The 24,488-nt window shown below is 38.2% G+C and overlaps 1 protein-coding gene across 2 annotated transcripts in view; it reads left to right on the forward strand.

Moving 5' to 3' along the window:
- ZSWIM6 (zinc finger SWIM-type containing 6) overlaps nt 1–23,285 on the forward strand; it is a 223,983-nt gene extending 200,698 nt beyond the window's left edge. For both annotated transcript variants that reach the window (XM_025388920.1, XM_025388919.1), the window contains 9 exons: nt 2,212–2,388; nt 2,662–2,808; nt 6,529–6,675; nt 7,945–8,205; nt 12,289–12,424; nt 15,629–15,786; nt 16,405–16,568; nt 18,660–18,741; nt 20,554–23,285. In XM_025388920.1, the coding sequence (XP_025244705.1) occupies nt 2,212–2,388; nt 2,662–2,808; nt 6,529–6,675; nt 7,945–8,205; nt 12,289–12,424; nt 15,629–15,786; nt 16,405–16,568; nt 18,660–18,741; nt 20,554–21,416 (2,135 nt within the window). In that variant the 3' untranslated portion in view covers nt 21,417–23,285. The remainder of the gene's footprint in view (nt 1–2,211; nt 2,389–2,661; nt 2,809–6,528; nt 6,676–7,944; nt 8,206–12,288; nt 12,425–15,628; nt 15,787–16,404; nt 16,569–18,659; nt 18,742–20,553) is intronic.
- The last annotated feature ends 1,203 nt before the right edge of the window (nt 23,286–24,488 follow it).

Genomic DNA, 24,488 nt, shown 5'->3' on the forward strand with positions numbered 1-24,488 from the left:
CATTTAAAAATTGATCAAGATAATTATTTCTCTTTTTTCAATCTTACTGCAAAATTGAATAACCACAGACATTCAAGATTTTAAAAGTTGACTAATTTTGATACCTAGTCAAACCAGATTTTTAATTGTATATCTTTTATATCTAGCTACATACTTAATTTTATGTGTTTCCCATATTATTACAGGACTTTTCATTTAAATTTCATTTCATGAGTATTTAGCCTCTTTTGTTGTCATTGGTTTTATTAGAGCTAACCATGTTAAAAGTCTAGTGTGTATACTCTATATTTCTCTATGCTTATACAGTCACATAGAAACATGTGAAAGGTTCAGGTATTTATTAATATTGTATAAAAATGGAATCATGTTAACAGCTTGCTATTTGAGCCAAATCAATAGGCAGACCTCTAACTCACTCTCTTAATACATGCATAATACTAAGTTGCTCTTTTAAAGTCTCGTTTTAGTTTTAAATTTTGTTTCTATGATTTCAGCTTAACAAAATAAATGAAATTACAAAAGATACTTACATGAGGCTAAAAAACACGTGAGGTTTGGACTTTGAAACATTTGATCAATTGACTGTGAGAGGTCATGGAACCAATTTCTTGCTGGGTATGGGTATATTTATTCTGCTCAGCAGAAAGCCCCAATAGATTCAAAATGTCCTTAAATGTAGGGCTTTGCCTTCTCCCTTGCAGTTTCTCTATCCATCCACCTCTAGTGAGGAGTCTGGGTGGGAGCCATAACAGATCATCATTATTTGTGCCTCTCAAATGATCTATCACACATGCATTTTGATGTGTCTACCATTCAGGTACAGATAGCTAAGTTGACCTGAGACCAAACTGAAGTAATGTCTCTTTGTTAAAGACCTGTCAAAAGCCTTTCCAAACCAGCTGAATTAGCTGAATTTGCAATAAGGATATCTGTATTTTGGTCTGCACTGTCACTGCCTGACGGTGTGACCTTGGCAAGTCACTTTACTTCCCTTGCTTTTCAGTTCCATCAGCAGAGTAAAGGGGTTGACGTAGATGAGTTCTCCAATCTCTTCTCAATTCAGTTGTCCTTTGATTTTTGTGTTTTCCCTTATGTCTGTGCTCAGCCAAAGGTCCAGTTGACAGGAAAATGAAATGTTACCAATTAAGGAAGCTCCAGATTTTGCTTCTCATTTAATTAAGTCTCAGAACAATGAGGGGTTATACTTGAACTAGGTTAAGTACACATAAATAGAAATAGTTTGTTAACCTGATTTCCAGCTGAGGATTGCTAAAGTTTGTGCCACAGTTGAAGGTAAGTTTAGAGTGGAAACCCAAGGGGTGGGTGTGCAGGTAGAATTTGAACCATATGATCCTTAGGAATTGAATAATCCCAGGAGTTGGGGTGAGAATATCCTTTATTCCCCAAACATTTCTTTTCTCCGTCAGGTCCTGAAACTTGAACCCTCTTCGGAGTGTATGGCTCTGCTCTTTTGTGATGCCCCGGCATACACTATGCTGGGGACATCACACCAGTCATGGAACCTGTCCAGGAGTCAGGAGGCAGCCTGTAGGGGCAAGGTAAGTGCGCTGGTTTGTTTTGTAGCTATGTTGTGTGGCTTTGTGAAATGTTAAATATATGCATTTATGCCCTTTGGGATATAAAGTGGTATTTAAGCATTATATCCCAAGAAGCATAATAGTTTTAATTGTGCAAAACCGCACAATATAGTTAAAAAATACAACCAAAAGCACAACCCTTATGCATATCTTTAAAGGCTGACTGCATAATCCTGAAAGGTTCCATGGCTGGTGTCGCATCTCTTGCATAGTGTTTGTGAGAGCTGTTGATCCCATCAGGGCAGCCCACCACAGCACCTCAGAAGTGGGGAGCAGTGAGTTTTCATGTGATTTTTGTGCCGAGTGCCTCCTTTGAGTGTATTTGGCATGGAAACTAGACTTGACAATTCTTTTTGCAGGACGCCTTTAACCTTAGCTTTAATGGCTGCAGAATGTTTGTGTTTGATAAACAAGTGAGTGAATGGTGGCTCTTGGGCTGACCTGCCTCTTAGTACTTAGGATGTGAGAGTATTCACCCTTCACCCTTCTGCTTAGGGGGTGCAGGACAATGTGTGTGGGTGTGTTCATGAACATCTGGCCACAGAATGGTATGACTGATTTATTCACATGTGAATAATAGCTGACACGGCTTTCTGAATTGTGGAAAAAACAGATTCATCGAACAGGCCACATCGGACAGTGTTCACCCGAGCCATCGAGGCATGTGATCTCCACTGGCAGGATAGCCACTTGCAGCACATTATCAACAGTGACCTATACACCAACTACTGTTACCATGACGACACTGAAAACTCCCTCTTCGACTCCCGCGGGTGGCCCCTCTGGCATGGTAAGTGACCAAACCGGAAAGACATTTCCATGACTTACTTCTTTGTTTAGTTTCTATAGCATTACTGGAGTGGGAGGTGGAGAATTGAAGGATTCAATGGGAGATGGATGAATGCTTGGCAATAGGAGCTGAGTTTTTCATTCAAATCCAAGTTCAGAAATGGTTTCTTGTGTCTTTTTAATAGTATTTTGGGAGAAACATCTTACTATTAAATTCTTTTTTTATGGTTATATCTGACAGTGGCAACTTTACCCCCTTAACTTTCTGTTTTAGAACATGTTCCTACAGCCTGTGCAAGAGTGGACGCATTACGTTCTCATGGGTACCCCAGAGAAGCACTGAGACTAGCAATAGCTATTGTTAATACATTAAGACGACAGCAGCAGAAACAGTTGGAAATGTTCCGAACCCAAAAAAAAGGTGAATGTGAAGGAGTTTGTTTCCATTAGAATGGGATTCTTGGTGATGACATTACTAGGTTTTGTGTTCTGGGAGAGATGGCTTTTAGAACTAGAACCATAGATGATGGCTTTACTCACCATTCATTTAAAAATATTTAATGGCTGATCTGTGAGAAATTTGGGGCATTTTTTTTCTTGGTTGAATGTTGTAAGCAAAGATTGTTTTAAAGAATCTCTCAGGTTAATTTTTTAAGGGGGAGAATTTTCTTTATCGTTTTAGTAACTAGTATGTCTAAATTATTTAAAATGCATGTTAGCTAAATACCTTATTTTGTGGAAGTGCATTTTAATTCTTACAGTAAGGACACAGTCTGTGCCTGAATCCCAGCAATCCTAATGTCCCAAGTGTGTGTCTTAGGCAATCAGTTGATGTCTCTGAGATTTTGAATTCTCTTCTGTGGAATGAGGCTCAGTTAGAGGGCCTATCTCTTAGAGTTGTTGAGAAGATTAAACCAAGTTAATTTCTGTAAAGCACTTAAAACAAAGCTTGGCACAATGTGTAAGCATTCTAAAACTTTTTAGCTGTAATAATTTGTACATCAGGACATGTTATTATATTTACTTAAAGTGACCAGAACCAGAACTGGATTTTTCAAGTTCTGTAAATGACATTTGATGAGCTGTCAGCTGAAAGAACCCATTTAACTTCTCTTTGTCTCAGTTTATTAATCTTTGAAATTTTGAGTAATCATTACTGAGTAATAATAATTGCAAAGGATTGAATTACATGCATAAGACCCTGATCAGATAAATAAATGTATATGCTTTTTCTGATTAATCCATGCACATCTTATTCCTTCCATAGGTATAAATTTTATTTTTATGTTTCTTTAGCAGGTTTGTTTTCACTCTGTGATTTTATTTTTCATTAAGAGGCATAGTTTTAGTTGCTGGGTTTTTGTTTTTGTTGTTGTTTTGGTTATAATTTTGTTTTTAATGCTTGGGTGATTATACACATACTAGAGTACAACTAAAAATTATTAAAAGGCTAGAGGTTGGAGCAAGTATCTGTTGTAACTTTTAACAGACACTTGCACTTTAACACACTCTATATTGAAAGTATTATGAATGTAAATTAACACCATCACCCTACAGTGAAAAAAAGTCAAAAGTTACATTTGAACCAAAGAAAGGGGAAGCTCAGATGGGATTAGAATGTGAGAGCTCCAATAGTCATGACTTTGTCCAGTTCATCATGTTCTTCATATCATCACTGGTGTGTGCAAAATACATTGCTAGGTACTTTGGAAAATTTTTCTGAAATCCTTCTTCCTCCAACACATACACAGCCTATGGTGAAAGGAATTTATTTCTGAATAGTATAAAAGGTAATATTCAAACAAAGAGTGCAGCACTTGTTATACTGTGCAAAAAGAAAGCCAGTTCATGATGATCATCTGATTTTTTAAAAAAATCATATTATACATTTTATGAATAAATGTTGATTTTTAAAATTTGTTTAAAATGTAATAAAATAGGAAAATGTAAAAGTGTTAATTCCGAACTAATGTTCCTAAACTTACATTTGGGTAAGTTACAAAGTATGTTAACTTAGACTCCTTTGATTGTCTTTGAGAGAATTCTGTAACCTTTAGGTCTAGGCCATTCTTAGACCCATTTCTCTTTCACCTTGCAAGCTATGAAAACTTTTATTCCCAACCATTCTTGAGTATTACTAGGATTACATATCTATACCTGTGTCTTTCCCAACTTTTATTTTTGGTAATTGTTTTTCCATATTTAAAAAATAGGCTTTTCATAGCTGTTACAAGTCTAAAGTACCATAACAGTTACTTGTTATGGGCCAAGTTTAGTAAATGGAATATTTTATACATTTCCAAAACTGTTTGGCATGATATGTTAGCTTATTGATTCTGAAAAAAAAAGATGTTTGATTTATTTTTGATTCCTCATATTTCCTCAGTTTCCATCACTTGACAATATATTTGTTTACATAAGCCCAGCATTTCCCTTAGCCCCATCCATATATATATTTTTAAGCAAACATATTTATTTGATTAGCAAAATATATATATATTTAAGCAAACATATTTATTTGATTGTTTCCAGGAGTAGTACTCATGTTCCTTTTTTCCTACTAATTATGTTTATGAAAGCCAGCAACAGAAACTGAAGAGAAGGACCTTTTCAAGGCATCTAGGCATCAGCTTAAATTTCAATACATTGTGCCAAGCCGTTCTTCCTCTTTTTTTTTTTTTTTTTTTTTTGAGATGGAGTCTCGCCCTGTCCCCCAGGCTGGAGTGCAGTGGCACAGTCATGGCTTACTGCAGCCTCCGCCTCCTGGGTTCAAGCGATTCTCCTGCCTCAGCCTCCTGAGTAGCTGGGGTTACAGGCACCCGCCCCCACAGCCAGCTAATTTTTATATTTTTAGTAGAGACGGAGTGTCACCATTTTGGCCAGGCTGGTCACGAACTTCTCACCTCAGGTGATCCGCCCGCCTCAGCCTCCCAGAGTGCTGGGATTACAGGCGTGAGCCACCACGTCGGCCTGTTTTTCATTTTTATGTACGGATGGTTGATTGCTTAAAACCAGAAGACTTGTGAAGGAATGTTGGATTCATGGAATGACTCTTCAGATATTTACACGGCAATATTTTTCTTGTACATTTTATATTGTATGTAAATTTTATTATGTTTTCCTTTAAGAAGGAGCTGCTAAAATTAGCCAGGCATGATGGCCCTTGCCTGTAAATCCCAGCTACTCGGGGCTGAGGCAGGAAAATCTCTTGAACCCAGGAGGCAGAGGTTGCAGTGAGCCGAGATCGCGCCATTGCACTCTAGACAGGGCAACAAGAGTGAAACTCCATCTCAAAAATGAGAAAAGAATGAGCTACTATTATTTATTACTTTAGTAAACACTTAGATGTAAAATATTGCATTATTTACAACAATGGAATATATCTTAAACATAGCGTTTTCTTCCTCAGCATTCTACAGTTTAACTTGAAAGTGTTAATATTCTGTGAAGAAAATGAAAAGGATTTATTTCATTCAAATTATATATAATCGTCTGTTATCATTCCCCTTTATGGCAAAGGTTGTCTCTTAAATGACTTACAGATTCACACTAGGGAAGACTTTCATAGGGTGATAGGGGGTAATTTAAGGATATTCATGTGGGAATACAAGTCTAACCCAAGCTACAGCTGCCTTCAAGTCCTCAATTTACATGACCCAGTTAACACTGATTTAGAGAGGTCTCTTCTGCATGTCGTGGTGGAGTTACCAATTGATAATTCCAATGGGACTTCTTAGTCCTCTCTAATGCCCCCTCCTAGGGAAGTGGGGGAGTTGTCCCTAACTTCTCACAAGAAAATTTGGAATTCATTTTTCCCTATACAACATAATTTAATAGTGTAAGTAATAATGTTAACTTGGTAACCTAGACACATGAATTAAATAGATGTTTGGGAGCTGTCCTGGGAATTCAGTACCATTTATATTGACTTACAGATGAATGTTTAGAACTCAAAATAGTTGACAAGTTGGGGATTATGGTACCCTTTGATTGGTGTCTTAATTAAAGGGGAATTTCCAACAGAATTCAGAACTGATTTATCAGGATGCTGCTTTTAAATGGTAAAGCCTCTGTTCTCCCCACTTCTTTCCCTTCATCTCCCTTCTACTCCCCCATCTCTCAATTCCCTTTTCTTACACAGAGCTACCCCATAAAAGCATAACCTCGATAACCAATCTGGAGGGCTGGGTTGGACATCCCCTGGACCCTGTGGGCACTCTCTTCAGTAGCCTTATGGAAGCCTGCCGCATTGATGATGAGAACCTCTCTGGGTTCTCAGATTTTACAGGTAAAGCCATTGACATTTGTCTCATGTGCTTTTCTTTTTCTAAACCCTGAATGGCAGTAGTCATTGTTTTTCTTTACATTATGTTTTATGGAATCATGTAGTGAACAGTGCCTTTGGTTAGCAAGAGAGCAAGAAAATGGGTACTCTCATGCTTTCGCAGGCTGCTACAAAACTGGGAAAAAATCCTTAGAGTTGATAGTTGGCAGCATGTGTCGAGGATCTGAAAAATATTTATTCTCTTCTCACCAGTGATTCTGCATCTAAGAATTTATCCACATTTATGACTACTTCCTAGCATAAAGGTATAAAATAAAGATGTACATCTTAGCATTTAGAACTAGAACATCTAGTTTAGGTGCTTTTCAAATTTGTCTTTGCTTTGAAAGTGACTTGTCACTTAAATATTGTAGTCTACTTTAAGGGGGAGTATTAAATGTCGTTTAAAACTATTTTATATCACACATTCCTTGAAAGCTGTGTTTTGAGATTTCACTTTGGCCCATTGAAACTTAATACTCTTGCCTCAAAAGACTGCCCGAGGGCAGTGGGTGGAGGTAAGGCAGGGAGTCAGGATGTCTCTTTGTTGCTTCCATGGCTAGGTGAGCTCAGGTCTTGCCCCTTCATAATTTCCCCCGTGATAGTTGCCTTCATGGACTGTGGGTAACCCAAACACTGTCAGGAGGGTGAAAGGCATGAGTCTGAATTCGCTTTCCTTAAGAGTTTGATGGTTGAAGTTTGTTATAATTTATAATAGAAGCACTTTAATGGAGACAAGAGAATGTTCAAAGAATCATTTTTTTTTTTTGTGATAACTGATGACTCTTGGATAATAAAAAGGACCTTGAAATTGGGTTACATATGTTGTGTTCCCCACTGTTTTTATTATGGACATTTTTTGAATGCCAGGATTTAAAAAGTGGTGAGTGCAAGTCATCGTGTAATTTTACTATTGTGTAATTAAATTTTGTTTTTCTCAAGTATTCTTAGTTCATATTTTCTTAGATTTATAGTTTTCTTTGGTGATTTATTTTCAAGGCAGAAAAGTATTTGTAATGTTATATCACCCAAAATATAAACATTTAATCATTCATGGTCATTTTTAAAAAGATACTGGAAGACTGCACTTTAGCCTAAAAAACATGCTTTCTGGCTTTCTCAGCATTAGTCAATAATTCATTTGCTAGTACTGGGAAGTATAAATATTTGTACTTATTGTATCATCTGCAAAAGTAGTTTCTCAACTCTGATTTCTTTTGTGGCATTTTGCAGAGAATATGGGACAGTGCAAGTCTCTGGAATACCAGCATCTACCTGCACACAAATTCTTAGAAGAAGGGGAATCCTATTTAACGCTGGCTGTGGAAGTAGCCCTGATAGGGCTGGGACAGCAGCGTATCATGCCTGATGGGCTGTACACACAAGAGAAAGTTTGCCGGAATGAGGAGCAGCTCATTTCTAAGCTTCAGGAAATTGAATTGGATGACACACTGGTGAAAATTTTTCGCAAGCAAGCAGTCTTCCTATTAGAAGGTAGTCTGATACAGAAGTTTTCCACTTATTTAGCCAAGTTGACTTAGGGGCTAATCTTTCTTATGTTAAGAGTACTATCTGAATGCATTTAATATGGTTGTTATCCTGATTGCTATAGTCATGGGGTGTCGAAGACATGTTCGCTGTCTAAAAAATAGTGTCACTGAATAAAAAAGCATGGATGTTTAGATTTGTATCATTTGATTTAGGTGATTATATATGATAGCCTATTACAAAATAGCCACATTTAATGCCTCAAACCTGGAAAAGGACCGATTTCATTTAGACTGTGTTGTTCCTGAGATAAATTCAATTTTGATATTTAGGGCGTTATTATTGGCAGCCATGTTCCTGTTTCCTTGATCAATTAAATAATAAAATAGTAATTGGCTGGCCTTCCTCCAAATTATTGGCAGTTACATGACACCTGGGTTTTGAATATGTCATGCACATGCTAACAAAGGACTGAAGGCTGCGGGAGTGAATTTCTACCGCACCGACTAGTTATTCCAGAGGATTCATTAGGCACAGATTCATCAAGGAAAAAGTTTCATAGAATCTCTGAGGCATGGTCTAATTTCCTTCTTCTCATAAGGTTAAGTTTTAAAGGGCCTAACAAATTTTGGCTGACACTATTTTTCAGATTTTTTTTCCCTCTAAAAAGATAAGTGTAATTAGTGTGGTAGTGTAATCTTTTGTGCAAATTTAGGTAGTGTCTATTGCTTCTGTCTCTCAAGTACATGTGTGTTATTAGTGTGTAATGAGATTCTCTGTGATTGATAGGCTCATAAAGTATGTTATATTCATCTTCTGTTCAGAACTACTACATACAGGGAAGGATTTAGATTTTCAACACCCCTTTTATTTGTCCAAAGCAAAAGATCTACTTAAAAGAAAACATTTTCTTCAAACATATTATATTTTTATATGTTTTAGAAATACATTTTAAAGGGAAAATGCTCTTCAGGTAAACCTTCTTAATAGCGTGCTTAATTTTGGTAAAAATTCCTAATAGCAATTTTTTGAAGCACTCTCGTGAACCTGTTTTTTTCCCTGTAAAGATAAAAAGCCCATCTTGACAAATTTCAAGAGTGATCCTGGGCCGGGCGCGGTGGCTCAAGCCTGTAATCCCAGCACTTTGGGAGGCTGAGACGGGCGGATCACGAGGTCAGGAGATCGAGACCATCCTGGCTAACACGGTGAAACCCCGTCTCTACTAAAAAATACAAAAAAGACTAGCTGGGCAAGGTGGCTGTCGCCTGTAGTCCCAGCTACACGGGAGGCTGAGGCAGGAGAATGGCGTAAACCTGGGAGGCGGAGCTTGCAGTGAGCTGAGATCCGGCCACTGCACTCCAGCCCGGGCGACAGAGCAAGACTCCGTCTCAAAAAAAAAAAAAAAAAAAAAAAGAGTGATCCTGATTCTTCAATTTACTGTTTTCTTTCAGTTTTCTCCCATATAATTCCTTTTGCTATAAGCAATGTCATTAGTCACAAACATTTTTTAAATGCTGCCTGTTACAGGCTATACTGACTAACTTTTGATTTCCCTTTTACTGAAGTTTAGAAGGAAAATCTGTGATTTTCAAAGTTGATAGTGTATGGTGTTTATATTTACCTTCCTAAATGTGTCTCTATGTTCATTTTTCATGAATATTTTTGAACTTTGCCCTAGTCTTGATTAGTCCATCCCGCCTGTTAAACATTTTTATGAGTACTGTGCCTGAGAAGGAGCACTGTTGACTCGTCTCTGCCTCTTCTCCTTTCCTGGCCCTGCAAGGCCCACAAAGAGTGAATAGGTGCAGGACAGGAGGCAGTCCAAGGCGGGGAAGCCACAGGGCCATTACTGTAAATGCTAGAAGATTGAGAACTCCATGACTGAATTGACTACACGAGGGCACCAAGTTCTTCATGCAGTTATACTCTTTGCAAATGTCAGAGGCAAATTAGTTAGCAGGCCCAGATATCTGGAAAGAGGAAGCAGTAACCCAGTATTGTTACTAGTATTCATCTCTCCTGGCCACAATATTGGATAGATAAATTAGCATATTGAACAAGCACCTCTGGGGAAACTTGGTGCCAAATGTCAAGTTGTCATTATTCAGTAGTACACTAGAGTCCAGGAATTACACTAATAATACACAAATAATTATTGGATACCTGACTAAATGTTTTACTTGTTGGGTGGTATCATAGCAAAAAATTAATTGTATATCCTGAATCTCCTGAATAGTACAAAAAGGTAACTTGGTGGTTTAAAGGGAAACAGTGAAAGAAAATGGAGGAGAAATGAAGACTATGGCTAATCTATAGATTTGCTATAATTAGTCCTTAAGTAAAATAGAGTTAGTGTCTTAGATTGGGCTGCCATGATAAAATACCACAGATTGTGTGGCTTAAATAACAGAAATGTATTTCTCACAGTTCTGAAGGCTGGGAAGTTTGAGATCATGCTGCCAGCCTCATCTTTGGCTTCCGATGAGGACACTCTTCCTAGCTTGAAGACAGCTATCTTTTCTCTGTGTCTTCACGTCACGGAGAGATCAAGCTCTCCAGTGTCTCTTCTTACAAGGACACTAATCCTGTTGGATCAGGGTCCCCCCCTTATGACCTCATTTTACTTTAATGCAGGCCCCAACTCCAGATGCAATTACACTGGGGCTGGGGGCTTCCACATGTGAATTTTGGGAAGACATATATATTTAGTCTGTAACAGTTAATAACTTAAATAATGTAGCCTTGCTGTATGAACAAAAGGTGCAATCATAATGCTATATGAACTTTTGAAGAATATCAAATCACTAAAACATTTAAAATTAAAGATTAATGGATTTGGAAAAATTAGAGATTTAGATTAGATGTTAGTTTAGGTGAAAAAATTTGTATGATTTTTAAAGTACTTAAATAATGAATAATTCAAAAATACAAAAAACTGAACTGAATTAAAAAATAACCTCCATTAAAATGATCTGGAATATAATGTGCTCATAACCAAACACCAGTTCAGGAACTGCTTTTACCATTTTTTTTCTTCTGAAGTGCATTTCTTGCATTCTAAACTCTTCACCACACTGATTTTTCTCATGGAAAACAAATATAGCATGTCCTCTGAGCAGTGGTGTCATGGTTCATAATTCTAGAAATCATGAAACAGATGTTACCCGAAGGTGACATGGAAACTAATTTATTAAACACTTTACAGTAACTAAACCTCAGAGTACCTTAGTGCAAAGTGGTTGAACTAACCACTGTGGTTTCCTTTCAGAATTTATTTTAAAAGTCTGTATTGCCCTTCTCAAAGCAGCATTCAAGGACCACACAGGGGAAGTCAGCTCTGCCACCATGCCTGTCAGAATTTACTAAGAAATGAACTTTGACAGCTGAAGTGTAATTTTGCTTTTAAAATTGGCTTTTGGGAGCCTAAAGAATAGTAGATTTCCAGTTACTTTATTTTTTTTCTTGTGCCTAGAGCATTTATCAAATGGGTAACTATTCTTTTTATTAACAATCACTTTCTAGGAATTAATATCTGTTACTACTCATTAGAGGCAACAATGTGTATAGTTAGAGAGTTGTGGTTCAGAATCTTCCCACACCTCTCACCCCTGAACAGAGCACCATTTTCTGGAAACGTGGCATATTTGTGCCCATAACCCTTCTTGGCTCCAGGGGTAGGTTCCGTAGTTAGGCTGTGGCGTCATCTGTGCATTTGCAAATCAAGATGCTCCGATGCCACACATGGAGAGAGGATGTTGCTCAAATGCAGCGAGGTTTTATGCTATAGAGGGTTCCTTTCTCTGAGGCACTTGTATTGTGAATGCTCTGTGCCCCTTGAGTTCTGGATTTTTCATTTAGCTGTGGGACAGTTAGGGGTTTGTTTATGAGGTGAAATCTGTAAGGGATACTATACCCTGAAGAATCTTTTTTGATTAAGAATTGTATTCCTTTCTATGCCATTTACATGAAATTCTTAACTAGATTAGTTTGTATATGTTGTAACTTTATGTGACATTTTAAAAATATGCTTTACAAGAAGTGTTAGTTCATTTTTTAAGAATGTAAAATGTGTATGCTCTCTTCCCACAGCCGGACCATATAGTGGTTTAGGCGAAATAATCCATCGGGAGAGCGTTCCAATGCACACATTTGCCAAGTATCTCTTCACCTCTCTCCTACCTCACGATGCTGAACTGGCATACAAAATTGCACTGAGAGCAATGCGGTACGTATTCACAGCCCAGCTGGGCAGAGGCAGGCCACATTCCCACTGGGAAGCATGGCTGTTAACTGACTTACTCCTTCACGTTTCTTATAGACAGCAGAAGAACTAAAGAAACTATTTATTTATGCTTTCTGGATTGTTGTTGAGGTGATTTGCTTGTTGGCTTGTTTTGCTTCTGTATAAAGTAAGGGAAGAATTATCCTTGCTGCTATCAGACTCAAGGACACTGTGGCTTTTTCCTACTTTTTCTTGAAGCACAATTCAGGCCAAGTTTAATCACAAAACAGCAACAGTTGAAACCTTCATAAATAATTAATTGTTTTGAAAAAAACTGATTTTTGAAACAGTTGTAAATAATAAATATACTTGATTGAATATAATTGAAGGAGATCTTCACACCTGCTGTAATTCCACATTCCATCAGTAGTGCAGGAAAGCAACTCCCTGTATTACCAAGGCACATCTGTAATCACGGGGGCTGAGAGAAGGTGGGACGTGCATTTAGCAGTGAAGGAGTCACTATTTGGGGTCCTCAAGGCTCTGCCTGCCTCTCTTCTGACTGCTTCCATCTCCTCATCGGTCCCTCCTTTTCAGCAATAACAATTGGAATATGTTGTTCTCTACCACCCACCTTTTTATTTCTACATTCTTTTAAAAGTTATTTCACCTAATAATTATTTTTATCACAGATTTGTTCAAGGTGAATATTTTAATGAGTTCAAGATTGCATTTTAATCTTACATATGACCTTTAAATTTTAAGGACCTAAAAGGAACATCCATCTTTCTTAAAACATCAACATTTTCTTTTTCCTTTAAAAAAATTAATAAAACACTCCTATGCTTCTAATGGAAAGTACAGATTAGACATCCTTATAATCACCTAAGGACAAGCCATGTTATAGACCTAAAAGCTTGTGTGTGCTGATTAATAGTTTGATCTCAAGAAGCTTTTCATCAAAGATTCTATGTCTGTAATCAGTGAAGTAGATTCTAAAACAAACCCTTACCTATAAATTACCAGTGTCCCCAAAGTCACTCTGTTCTGAAAGTATTGAGTGTAGCTTATGTCTATCAGGACGCCTCTTTTTTTATGCAGTGATAAGGATGTGTGTATGTGTCTCTGTGTATACCTATGTGTCAGTGTGTTTTAAGGCTGACATCCTGTAATTTGACATGCTTTCCTTGGCAATATGGAATCTTACTAACTTACTAGAGAATCTGCCTAAGTATTCTTTTTTCTATTTTTAAAATACCAAAAAATAAGTCAATAACAAACATCAGCAAAAGTCCCCCACCAAATTACATTATACCACTTGGTTTATGTTTTAGAGCATGATTTTGTAATAAATGAGTTCCTATTTTCATTTTGGAAGCTGAAATGGAAGCTGTCTTATGAAGACATATGCTCAGCTCTATACTTACTCAAATCTTAGGAATTCTAATCTTGTTTTAAAGGGAAGATGTTAATGTTATGATGCCACCAGATGCTGTTGCTACTACCCCTGGCAAAGTTTAAGGGTAAAATAGCATGAAGTTTCTGTGTGGTTCTGGCTTATGTAATGGTATGTGCCAGGCAGAAAGGCTTGCTTTTCTAACACTCACAAACTCATTTATATTTGTCCTTGGTTGCTGCCAAGGCAGTTTCTTCATGGGGAATACTAGCAGGGTACAGGGGATTTTTTTTTCCAGTTTCTCTCTTCTATCTGCCACTACTATCCTGCCAAAGGTCTGCCATGGAAGGCAGGTAGTGTACCCCACCAGGTATTGCAAGGACAGGCGGTCCGGGGAACAGGAAGGAAAAGAGAGATGTAGCTCGCTTGCTTCTTAGTCCTTCTGGAAGGGGAAGGCCGAGGAAGGTCATCTTTGGCTCTCATTTTCTCATCTTCCCAGGGATGTTGATTAGTTTCTCCTACAGTAAGTCTGGCAAGACCTGCCTGTGAATACGAGGATATTCCTGAGTTTTATACAAAAGCTAAATAGCAACCCTGCCAATATTCTTACTACTTAACTGCCTACCTTGCCACCTTCTCTACCACTAACATCTTTTTGTTCCTAGATAAAAGGAGAAGAGAATGAGCCATTTGGCTTACCAGACAATAATTGCTCTTGGGTGGGGCCCTGAGGCCAGCATCACTCCCAGACCCAGCTGACTCTCCTTGGTCTCCAGCTCTTATCTTATTGCATAGTTCTTAACACTGGTGTACTTGAATGAAGGCCAGCATTTTGATGGTTGTAAATAAATTATTTCAGTTTTAGGTACTCTACTAATCTTTTTGGGACTTTTAGAAGAGATTACTAAATATGTGCTTTGTTGTTAGAAATTTTTTCATCAGCATATTTTTTTTATTTGTTTTGAGACAGGGTTTTTTTCTGTTTCCCAGGCGAGAGTGCAGTGGTGTAATCATGGCTCCCAGGCTGTTGATCCTCCCATCTCAGCCACCCAAGTAGCTGGGATTACAGGCACATGCCACCATACCCAACTAATTTATTTTTTATAGAAACAGGGTTTCGTCATGACAGTATATTCTTAACAAAAAATCAGAAATCACTCTGAATTTATGCACAACTGTCAAGGGACAGACACTTAGGTGGCATTTATCTTCTCTAATATGGTTGGTAGAACATAGTCTAATGTCAAATATCTGGAGTCATAAGAAACTAATTGTGCAGAAAGTATGAATGGATGGAAAGGAGGTAATTTTCGTTTTACTTCCCTTCTTGTTTTATGTTTAAATAGGTTAAGCTTATTCATCTTAAGTATTCACTGCTCCCTGACTGTGATCTCAGTCTTAAATATCCATTTCACTAACAGTTTCTGTTGATTTATTTTTTGAGTCATACAATTCAAAATTTGTAGGTAAACATCAAGACCTGTGTTTAAAAGTTCTTCAGTGTTTGCATATCTTAATTTCTTTGAATATTGTAATTTTCTGAGTGGTGATGAAGAAAGAAAATCTCTTAGGTTTGGGTGATGAACAATTAATAAGGTTTGGGTGATGAATAGTTATTAATAGCAAACAATTAATAGTCCAAAAAATCTAGATATTTTGCATCCACACAGCAGAGTATAGCTGTACCAGCCCTTCCTGAACTAGAGGCCTGACCATCTACCCACTCCTCTGGCCTCTGCTGACCAGTCTTTCTGGCCAAGGAAATGGACAAGAAATAACTAGGGGCCACCTTCCTTGTCTTCTCATTATAGGTTACTAGTATTGGAATCTACTGCTCCATCAGGAGACCTCACCCGCCCACACCACATTGCATCAGTTGTTCCCAACCGCTACCCTCGCTGGTTCACTCTAAGCCACATTGAGTCCCAGCAGTGTGAGCTGGCATCCACCATGCTAACTGCAGCCAAAGGTACTGTACTGTCCTGAGGCCTCATAATTGTTTCATTCATTTGCCTGTTTATTTTTTTTTAAGTCTTGTTTTCTATGAAATTGTCAGTAGTGGTGTTAATGTCAGATAGGTTGAAGGGATCTTTTTCTTTAGATGTTAGCTTTTAAGGCAAAACAGGTGGCATTTTCCTCATTTACCTGCATCATTAACTTGCTGCCAGCAGAGCTCAGGTTAGTTACCATGCCAAGAAAATATAAATGGTTGAAATTCAGAAGCAGATTTAAAAGTTGGGTTACATTTTTTTCTTCCTGAAATATTCACCAAAAATACATAAGAAGGAACTAGGAGAGCTGTTTGCTGTCTCACGTTGGTTCTGGTTCATCTGTGCTTTGAGTCATTGAGGGCGTGTCTCGGTGTATCTTTTTCTGTGGAGCCGAGATTCACAGACATTGCAGTAATTATGGGAGCCCTAGTTGTGTGCCATCTGGGAACATGTTAGGTAAATAACTTGTGCTTTATGTTTTGTTTTGTTTCTTTTTTTCCCCTTTGTGTGTGTGTATGGTTGTATGGTTTTTGTTTGTTTGTTTGTCTTGCTTTGCTTTGATTTGGTTTGGTTTGGTTTTCCCTTGTTCATTGCAGGCGATGTTCGGAGGCTGGAAACAGTATTAGAATCCATCCAGAAAAACATTCACTCCTCATCACACATCTTCAAGCTTGCCCAAGATGCATTTAAAATAGCAACTCTCATGGACAGTTTGCCAGACATCACTCTTTTGAAAGTGTCTCTGGAGCTGGGCCTGCAGGTACATGACTGGTAGTCTTTCCCGGGACATCAAAGACTGCTAAATAAAGGCACCTCTTAGGGTTGTTTTTGTTTGATTGGATTTTTGAGTGCAGGTAAATGACTCTTTGGAGTACAAATCTGTTAGACTTCAGGAGAGAACTGTATTTCAGAGACGTGGTCACTCCCAGCTGAACCAGACTGCTATGTAAGGTTCAGGGACTGTACATTTAGAAGCCTAATTTGTGTCTTTCAATTAAGAAAATCGTTTTCTGAATTGCAGCCTTAACGATACTGTTTCTCCTTTGAATGAAAGGAGAAGAATTATTGCTAACAAGAGACTTAAATAAAGCTAGCATGTATAATGAAGATTCAGTTGTTAGGGATAAATTTTTAGAGGAAGTAAAAATTTTTATTGATGTTTGCATTTTCATAATAGGTGGGCAGTTCTAGCTCCTTTTAATAACTCTGAGAAAAACAGGTAAAGGAGGAGTGATCGGGCCAGAGTCCAGTTTAGATTTCAGCAGAACAGAGTACCAAGAACGTTTTGAGTTGGTCAAGCAGATAGATGTTTGCTTCCTTATAGTTTCTGAACAGATCACTGTATAAACCAGGAACTAAAAATTTGTTTCTATTTTTCTCATGGAATCTCTATTAACATTTGCTTTCTTCCCATTAAAAAGCAGTGAACAAAATTGTTATACCTCAGTTACCTAAAGTATGGGGAGTATAATCCCCTGATTGGATAATTAATCTGGTTTTTTAGTTGTGGATTCTCCCTTACTAATAATGTCTAAATAATAGGATCACAGGAAAATGTACCTACCACTGTAACATAGAGTACTGTACAAGCAAAAGGTATAGAAGATTGCTTTTAAGCTATACAGTGATGGTTCAGCAGTTTTGTTTTGTTTTTTTAATTCTTGTTATTTGGCTAATTTTTGTCACCATTTGCCTCATCTTAAAGATGTGATGCAGAAAGAACCATTAGCATGAGCTTTCTCGTTATTTGGAATTCTTGGTAAATAGGATGTGCATGAGAGCTTATTCCTTGCCTCATGCTTTCTAGAACCTAAGAAGGAATCTCACAGGCCCTTTGTGAGTATTTCTGGAACCTAGGAAGGAATCCAAGAGGGCCTTTGGGGATATTATGTCCCTGGATATTTGTGTGCATGTGTGGTTTTTGTTTTTTGTGTTTTTTTTGATGGAGTCTCACTCTGTCACCAGGCTGGAGTGTAGGGGTGCAATCTCAGCTCACTGCAACCTCTGCCTCCTGGGTTCAAGCAATTCTTCTACCTCAGCCTCCTGAGTAGCTGGGACTACAGGCACGCACCACCACACCTGGCTAATTTTTGCATTTTTAGTAGAGACGGGGTTTCATCATATTGGCCAGGCTGGTCTCGAACTCCTGACCTTGTGATCTGCCCACCGTGGCCTCCCAAATTGCTGGGATTATAGGCGTGAGCCACCGCACCCGGCCATCCCTGGATATTTTGAATCTTAAAGAATGGAGGAAGTACAAAGAGGTGGATATGTGTATTTAAGGACTTCTTATTAGAAAGTGAAAAACAAAATCAGATCACTAATGATATCAAGGATGATTTTTTCCCCCATAAACCTGGAGTTACCTTCATGGTCACCAGAAAGGAGCAACCAGAGATTGAAGGAATAACTAAAATGATTATTCTAAAATACATCTTTCACCACTGAGAGTTCCTGGTTAGAATGGATTCACAGGAGCCTCAGAAATTGAACTATGGAATGTTAAATATGGGGAGGGAAAAAGGGCATGGGCTATGTTTAATGCTCCAGTCCAGCCCTCTGATTTTGCAGATGAGGGATAGAGTAACTGGTTCAGATACCAAATCTGGTTAGTGGGCCCACCAGGAGGAGAATGTGGGCCTCTTGCCAGGAGGAGAATGTGGCTGTGGCAAGGCCACTTGGGGTAGCCATGGACAAATCCAAATTCATATGTAGAGCTTTGCTCTAAATTATACTTTCATCTTCCTGGTGGTAGACAGTAGGTATGCCTTATATGCCTTATAGTTTATGCCCTTTTTTTTCATTGACTGAGGATAATTTTCCAAAACATTTTGTTATCCTGCTTTTATAGGTTATGCGAATGACACTGTCAACCTTAAATTGGCGACGGCGGGAGATGGTGAGGTGGCTGGTAACATGTGCTACTGAAGTCGGTAGGTAAACTCTGGAACAGAAGCTTTCCCAGGTGCCTCATGGTAGGATTTAACTTGTCAGTTACAGACACGTGAACATATTCACTCTTTTACTTTGACTTCTCCAAGGCTCCTCTAGCCGTCTATAAGGGCTCCCTTTTCCCCGACCCCCTACCCCTAACCTTCAGTTATACATACTTGTATTATTCAACTTTGAACTGATCACATTTGTGAAGCTCCAGCCTCTTATTTAAAATGGTACAAGTCAGTGAGTAAACTGTCTTTATTCAGTTAATATATATAAAGTTACCTAGTTGTACTGTTTTTCTTCTTTATCATCTGAAGGCATACCTCATGGTATCCAGCAGAGAAGTGGTGACCACTGGGTGTGGTTTAGGTGATCTTCCAGATGTGTGAGCAATTGTAGCTAGCCATAAGAAGATTCCCTGGCTGTCCATAAGCTGCCATTTTGTGAGACCCTTCAGCTAACTGTTTTCCCGCTACAGTAGTAGATCAGTTCAGAAGAAAACTGTACATTCCCAGCAAGAATGCCAACAGAAACAAATGGTTGCTATTTATTTATTTATTTATTTACTTATTTATTTATTTTTGAGATGGAATCTCGCTCTGTTGCCCAGGCTGAAGTGCAGTGGCACAATCTCGGCTCACTGCAAGCTCCATCTCCTGGGTTCATGACATTCTCCTGCCTCAGCCTCCCGAGTAGCTGGGACTACAGACGCCTGCCAGCACGCCCGGATAATTTTTTGTATTTTTAGTAGAGATGGAGTTTCACCATGTTAGCCAAGATGGTCTTGATCTCCTGACCTTGTGATCCGCCCACCTCAGCCTCCCAAAGTGCTGGGATTACAGGCGTGAGCCACCGCGCCTGGCGGTTGCTATTTAAAATAAATATTGGTTAAACGTTCTTTTTTCTTATTTGCATCAGAAAGGGATATACACTTCATGCTGAGAAAACACTACCATCCAAGTGTTTAGATATGACACAGCATATACTATAAAGTTATTATTTTTCTTTCACTAATGTATAATGGTTTTGTATTTTGGAAAAGGGACATTGGTCTCAATACAAAGATTATCTTTACATTATTAAAGTCATGCTTTAGTGAAGCAATACAAAGATAATACTAATTTAAGAACTGCCACATAACTTCTCTGCCCCTGCCCCGAGATATAAACCTGATTTCTCTCTGAGACCTAGTACCTTCTCTTCAAGTCATTCACTTTTAGGATTTTCCTACAAGTGAGGCATATTGGGTCTGTGAATGTAAAGTGATTATTTTAAAGACATGGTCAGCCATTTACAACGTTTAATTCATCTGTAGGTCTGCTTCTATTGACTTTGTTCTCTTGATTATGGGCCACATTTTCCAGCTTCTTTGTGTGTTTTAAAATTTTGTATTATGTGTACTTTTACCTTACACACAAGCACACAAGCCATGTAAAGTCCCTGTTTTGGTGAGGGTTGCAATTTTTGAGCCTCAGATTCTGACAGGAAGCCCCAGTGAACTAGAACTCATTAGCAAAAAGCCATTGTCTGAAATGGCAAGCAGCACAGTACAAATACCAGCTACCAAGAGGATTGGTTCTTTATTACAGCAAGTTCATGTTCCTTTTAGCATTTCACTGAATAACAATTCATAATGACCTTATTTTTAAAGGTTTCTCCCAGGCATATTACCTTACAGGGTTTTCTAGTCTAGCTCATGTCCTGTGATGGCTAACAATGTAAACACTGGTTATAAAAGTCAAAATAAGGCAGGACCTCTGGCCAGCCTCCTTGTCAGTAATAGAGCCTGTTTGTGTTCCTTGCAGGGGTTTATGCCCTGGACAGCATCATGCAGACCTGGTTTACACTCTTTACTCCCACCGAGGCCACAAGTATAGTTGCGACTACCGTGATGTCCAACAGCACCATCGTCCGCCTCCACCTGGACTGCCACCAGCAGGAAAAGCTGGCCAGCAGCGCCCGGACACTTGCACTGCAGTGTGCCATGAAGGATCCACAGAACTGTGCCCTCTCTGCGCTAACCCTTTGTGAAAAGGATCACATAGCTTTCGAGACGGCATACCAAATTGTTCTCGATGCTGCTACGACCGGCATGAGCTATACACAGCTCTTTACAATAGCACGGTACATGGAGCACCGCGGGTACCCCATGAGGGCCTACAAGCTGGCCACCCTGGCCATGACCCATCTCAACCTGAGCTACAATCAGGACACACACCCTGCCATTAATGACGTTTTGTGGGCCTGTGCGCTTAGCCACTCCCTTGGTAAAAACGAGCTTGCAGCTATAATACCTCTGGTGGTCAAGAGTGTCAAGTGTGCAACGGTACTGTCAGACATTTTGCGCAGATGCACTCTGACCACTCCTGGCATGGTGGGACTACATGGGAGGAGGAACTCTGGTAAGCTGATGTCACTGGACAAAGCCCCCTTGAGGCAACTCTTGGATGCCACGATTGGGGCCTACATCAACACAACGCACTCACGGCTCACACACATCAGTCCTCGGCACTATAGTGAGTTTATAGAGTTCCTCAGCAAAGCCCGAGAGACCTTCTTAATGGCGCATGATGGACACATTCAGTTTACACAGTTTATTGACAACCTGAAACAAATCTACAAAGGCAAAAAGAAACTGATGATGTTGGTTCGGGAGAGGTTTGGTTGATAGATCTTGTATGAATGGGGTGGGGGGTGGGGATGGGAGGGATGGTTTGTTTTTACTTGAGCCTGCCTTTGTACCCTTTTTAACTTAAAGAACAGAGCCACGCCGGTATTATATGTGTATAGTTATATTGCGTTTGCAGACTAAATTGTCATGTTGTGAAAGTTTGTGTGTTTTTTATTTTTTCCCTATTTCTTTCCTTCCTTTATTTTATTATTTTTTTTAATTCTTTTTTTTTTTTTCTGGTTTTGTATGAGAGAGAGGTTAAAAAGGTTTGGTTTACACTGAGTATATGTTGTCAAGTGGCAAAAGTCCACATAGCTCTCCTGTTTTCTGTATACGTTCACAGCCTCAAAAAAAATAATTGAAATGGCTTTAAAAACCAAACAAAACACCTCCATCCTGTGATAAGTACCTCGAATGGATTCAGCTTTACTCCTTTGTAACTCATCTTTACATTTTCAGCATATTTAAACAAACCAACAAAATGAAATACTAATAGTAAAAAGGCTGACCCATGTGGCTTTGCAGTGCTGTTCGTCCAGAAGCATGGCACACGATGCTTGTGCATGTGGAAACTTAGCGACTGTCAACATACATTCTCAGGGATTTATCCAAAAAAATTAAAAAAAGAATGAGAGCATTTATTGTACTGTATATATATTATAGTATATGTCTGAATATTGAAAATATAACATTAACTAATTTATAAAAAATATTCTATGTAATGCAAAATACTTGAAGCTGCAGTAGCTTGGTTTTAAACAAAAACAAACAAACAAAAAACTGAGAGAAAACCTATCAGAAGGACTAAAAGTACGCCTTGCTTCAGGGTTGGCTCAGGTGGTGAACTTCATGCTGGGCATCTATGCAGAGCCACCTTTTGGATTGCATGGTTGGACTGAGATCTATTGGGAGAAATTATATATGTATATATATTTATACAATTTATGTATACATATATATATGTATACACACAGACACACACACACACACACCACCAACAACAACCACTACACCACACATGCTTGTAACAGGCACTAGAATAAAGAGGGACAACAAAATACACAGCCAGAGCAGCAAGCCTTAGCATTAAGAATATACAATATGCCGGAATTGGGGTTCGTGCCTCCTAGCTTAGGAAACTTAAAAGAAATATCCTTTTGACACAAAACGCAAAATGTTTTCCAAAACAATTGACATAATGATACATTACGCCTTTGCAGTGAGCTAATAATAAGCTAACCTTTGTGCACAAATAACATTATATATATTATATATCTATTCTGCATAGGTATTTTGACTTTGTGCAGGACAGAAAGTTGTGTAGGTATGACTGTTCTACTTTTCAGTTTTCTTTTTTTTAATATATTTTATTTTCTCTAGAAATTACTCAAACAAAAGCAGCCTTCTATCTTGCCTTGTCTTAATGCTTTAAAATAACCAAACTGGAGATCTAACTACCAAACTGTTCATTATATTATTAAATACCAACTTTGGTTACAGTATAGTGTCTTTACTTTAGCTGATGGTTCTGTAACCTTGTGCTTTTTAAAGCAATTTTTATGTTTTGGTGCAAAAGTTGTCCAGTGTCTCTTGTTCCCTTCATTAGAGAACATGCTTAGAGGTATGTTTGTAGGTATTTTTGTTTAGAAGAACTATTTCATGCGCTCCATTTTATTTATTATAATAGGTAAAAAGAAAAAAAAAAGGTTGTACTTCATCACCCATGTAAACATGCTCATGAAGTTGAAAGTAATTAAGATTTGATACACTGATATCAATTTATTTATGTAACTAAATCACTGTTTTATAAACTTGTTAATGATCAACAATTTTTGTTTTGATTAAAATTAGTTTTTTGAAAGTTGATTCTGCCTCCTTTATGGTATATCTCTTATTGCACCTGAATTTGGGTAGTACTACATCTCCAAGTGTCTAATGCTATACTGACTCATCCAATAAACATTTATATGCTATTTTCCAGGCACTGTGCTAGGCCCTGGAAATGTAATGGTGAGCAAAATCAGACCCTGGACCTCACTGTCTGCTTAATGGAGAAGGCAGACATAAACCAAATAATCACAAAGATAAAATATGAAACAGAATAGTCTGTTTTCTGTCTGAACCCTTGGTCATTCCTCTAATAAGCTATAATTTAGGATGCTCAGTACTTGATATATTTAATAAAGGCTGAGTTCGTGAGAGATTTTCTTGTGTGTGTGGTTTAAAAGGAAGTTACAATATAAAGGGCAAATGTTATATACACACCATAGGCACTTGTGTCCAGTATTTCCATCAAGGATCTGTACCCAAAATGATGCAAATAGTTTTTGTGTGTATATGCTTAAAAACAACATCACATAAGTTACCATCTTAGCCATTTTTAAGTGTACAGTTCAGCAGTGTTAAAAATATTTACGAAGTGGTAAAACAGATCTCCAGAATTTTCTCATCTTGCAGAACTAAACTCTACCTACCCATTACATGACTGCCCTTTTTCTCCTCCCTCCAGCCCCTGGTAGCCACAGCACTCTGCTTTCTACTGTTATGATACCATCTGTGATATTTTAGGCACCTCATGTAAGTGGAATCACATAGTATTTGTCTTTTTGCAATGTTTATTTCACTTTTGTCCCACAGGCTCATCCATGTTGTAGTATGTGAGGGGATGTCCTTTTTTATGGCTGCATGGTTTCTCGTTCATTGTGTGTCTATATCACATCTAGTTTATTCATCCATCAGTGGACATTTGGATTCCTCCCACTTCTGGCTCTTGTGAATAATGCTGCTGTGAACTTGAGTGTGGAAATACCTCTTTGAGACCCTGCTGTCAATTCTTGTTGTTATATATCCCGAAGTGGGATTGACAAATACTTCTTTTAAATCTATCATTTTCAGAATACTTAGTCCTTTGAAATGTTCTAAGTTTTTATTTGACATCTAGTCTTAACAGTGGATTCCAAATGTCAAGAGGTTAAGTCGATAGGTGGAAGTTAAAGTAAATGAATCCATAGTGACATTTAAAATCCCATTAATGCTAAGTAGAAATAAAAATAAAAACCATAAAGTGAT

This window comes from Theropithecus gelada, chromosome 6, assembly GCF_003255815.1.
Source record: "Theropithecus gelada isolate Dixy chromosome 6, Tgel_1.0, whole genome shotgun sequence".
In the NCBI taxonomy this organism is placed as follows: Eukaryota; Metazoa; Chordata; class Mammalia; order Primates; family Cercopithecidae; genus Theropithecus; species Theropithecus gelada.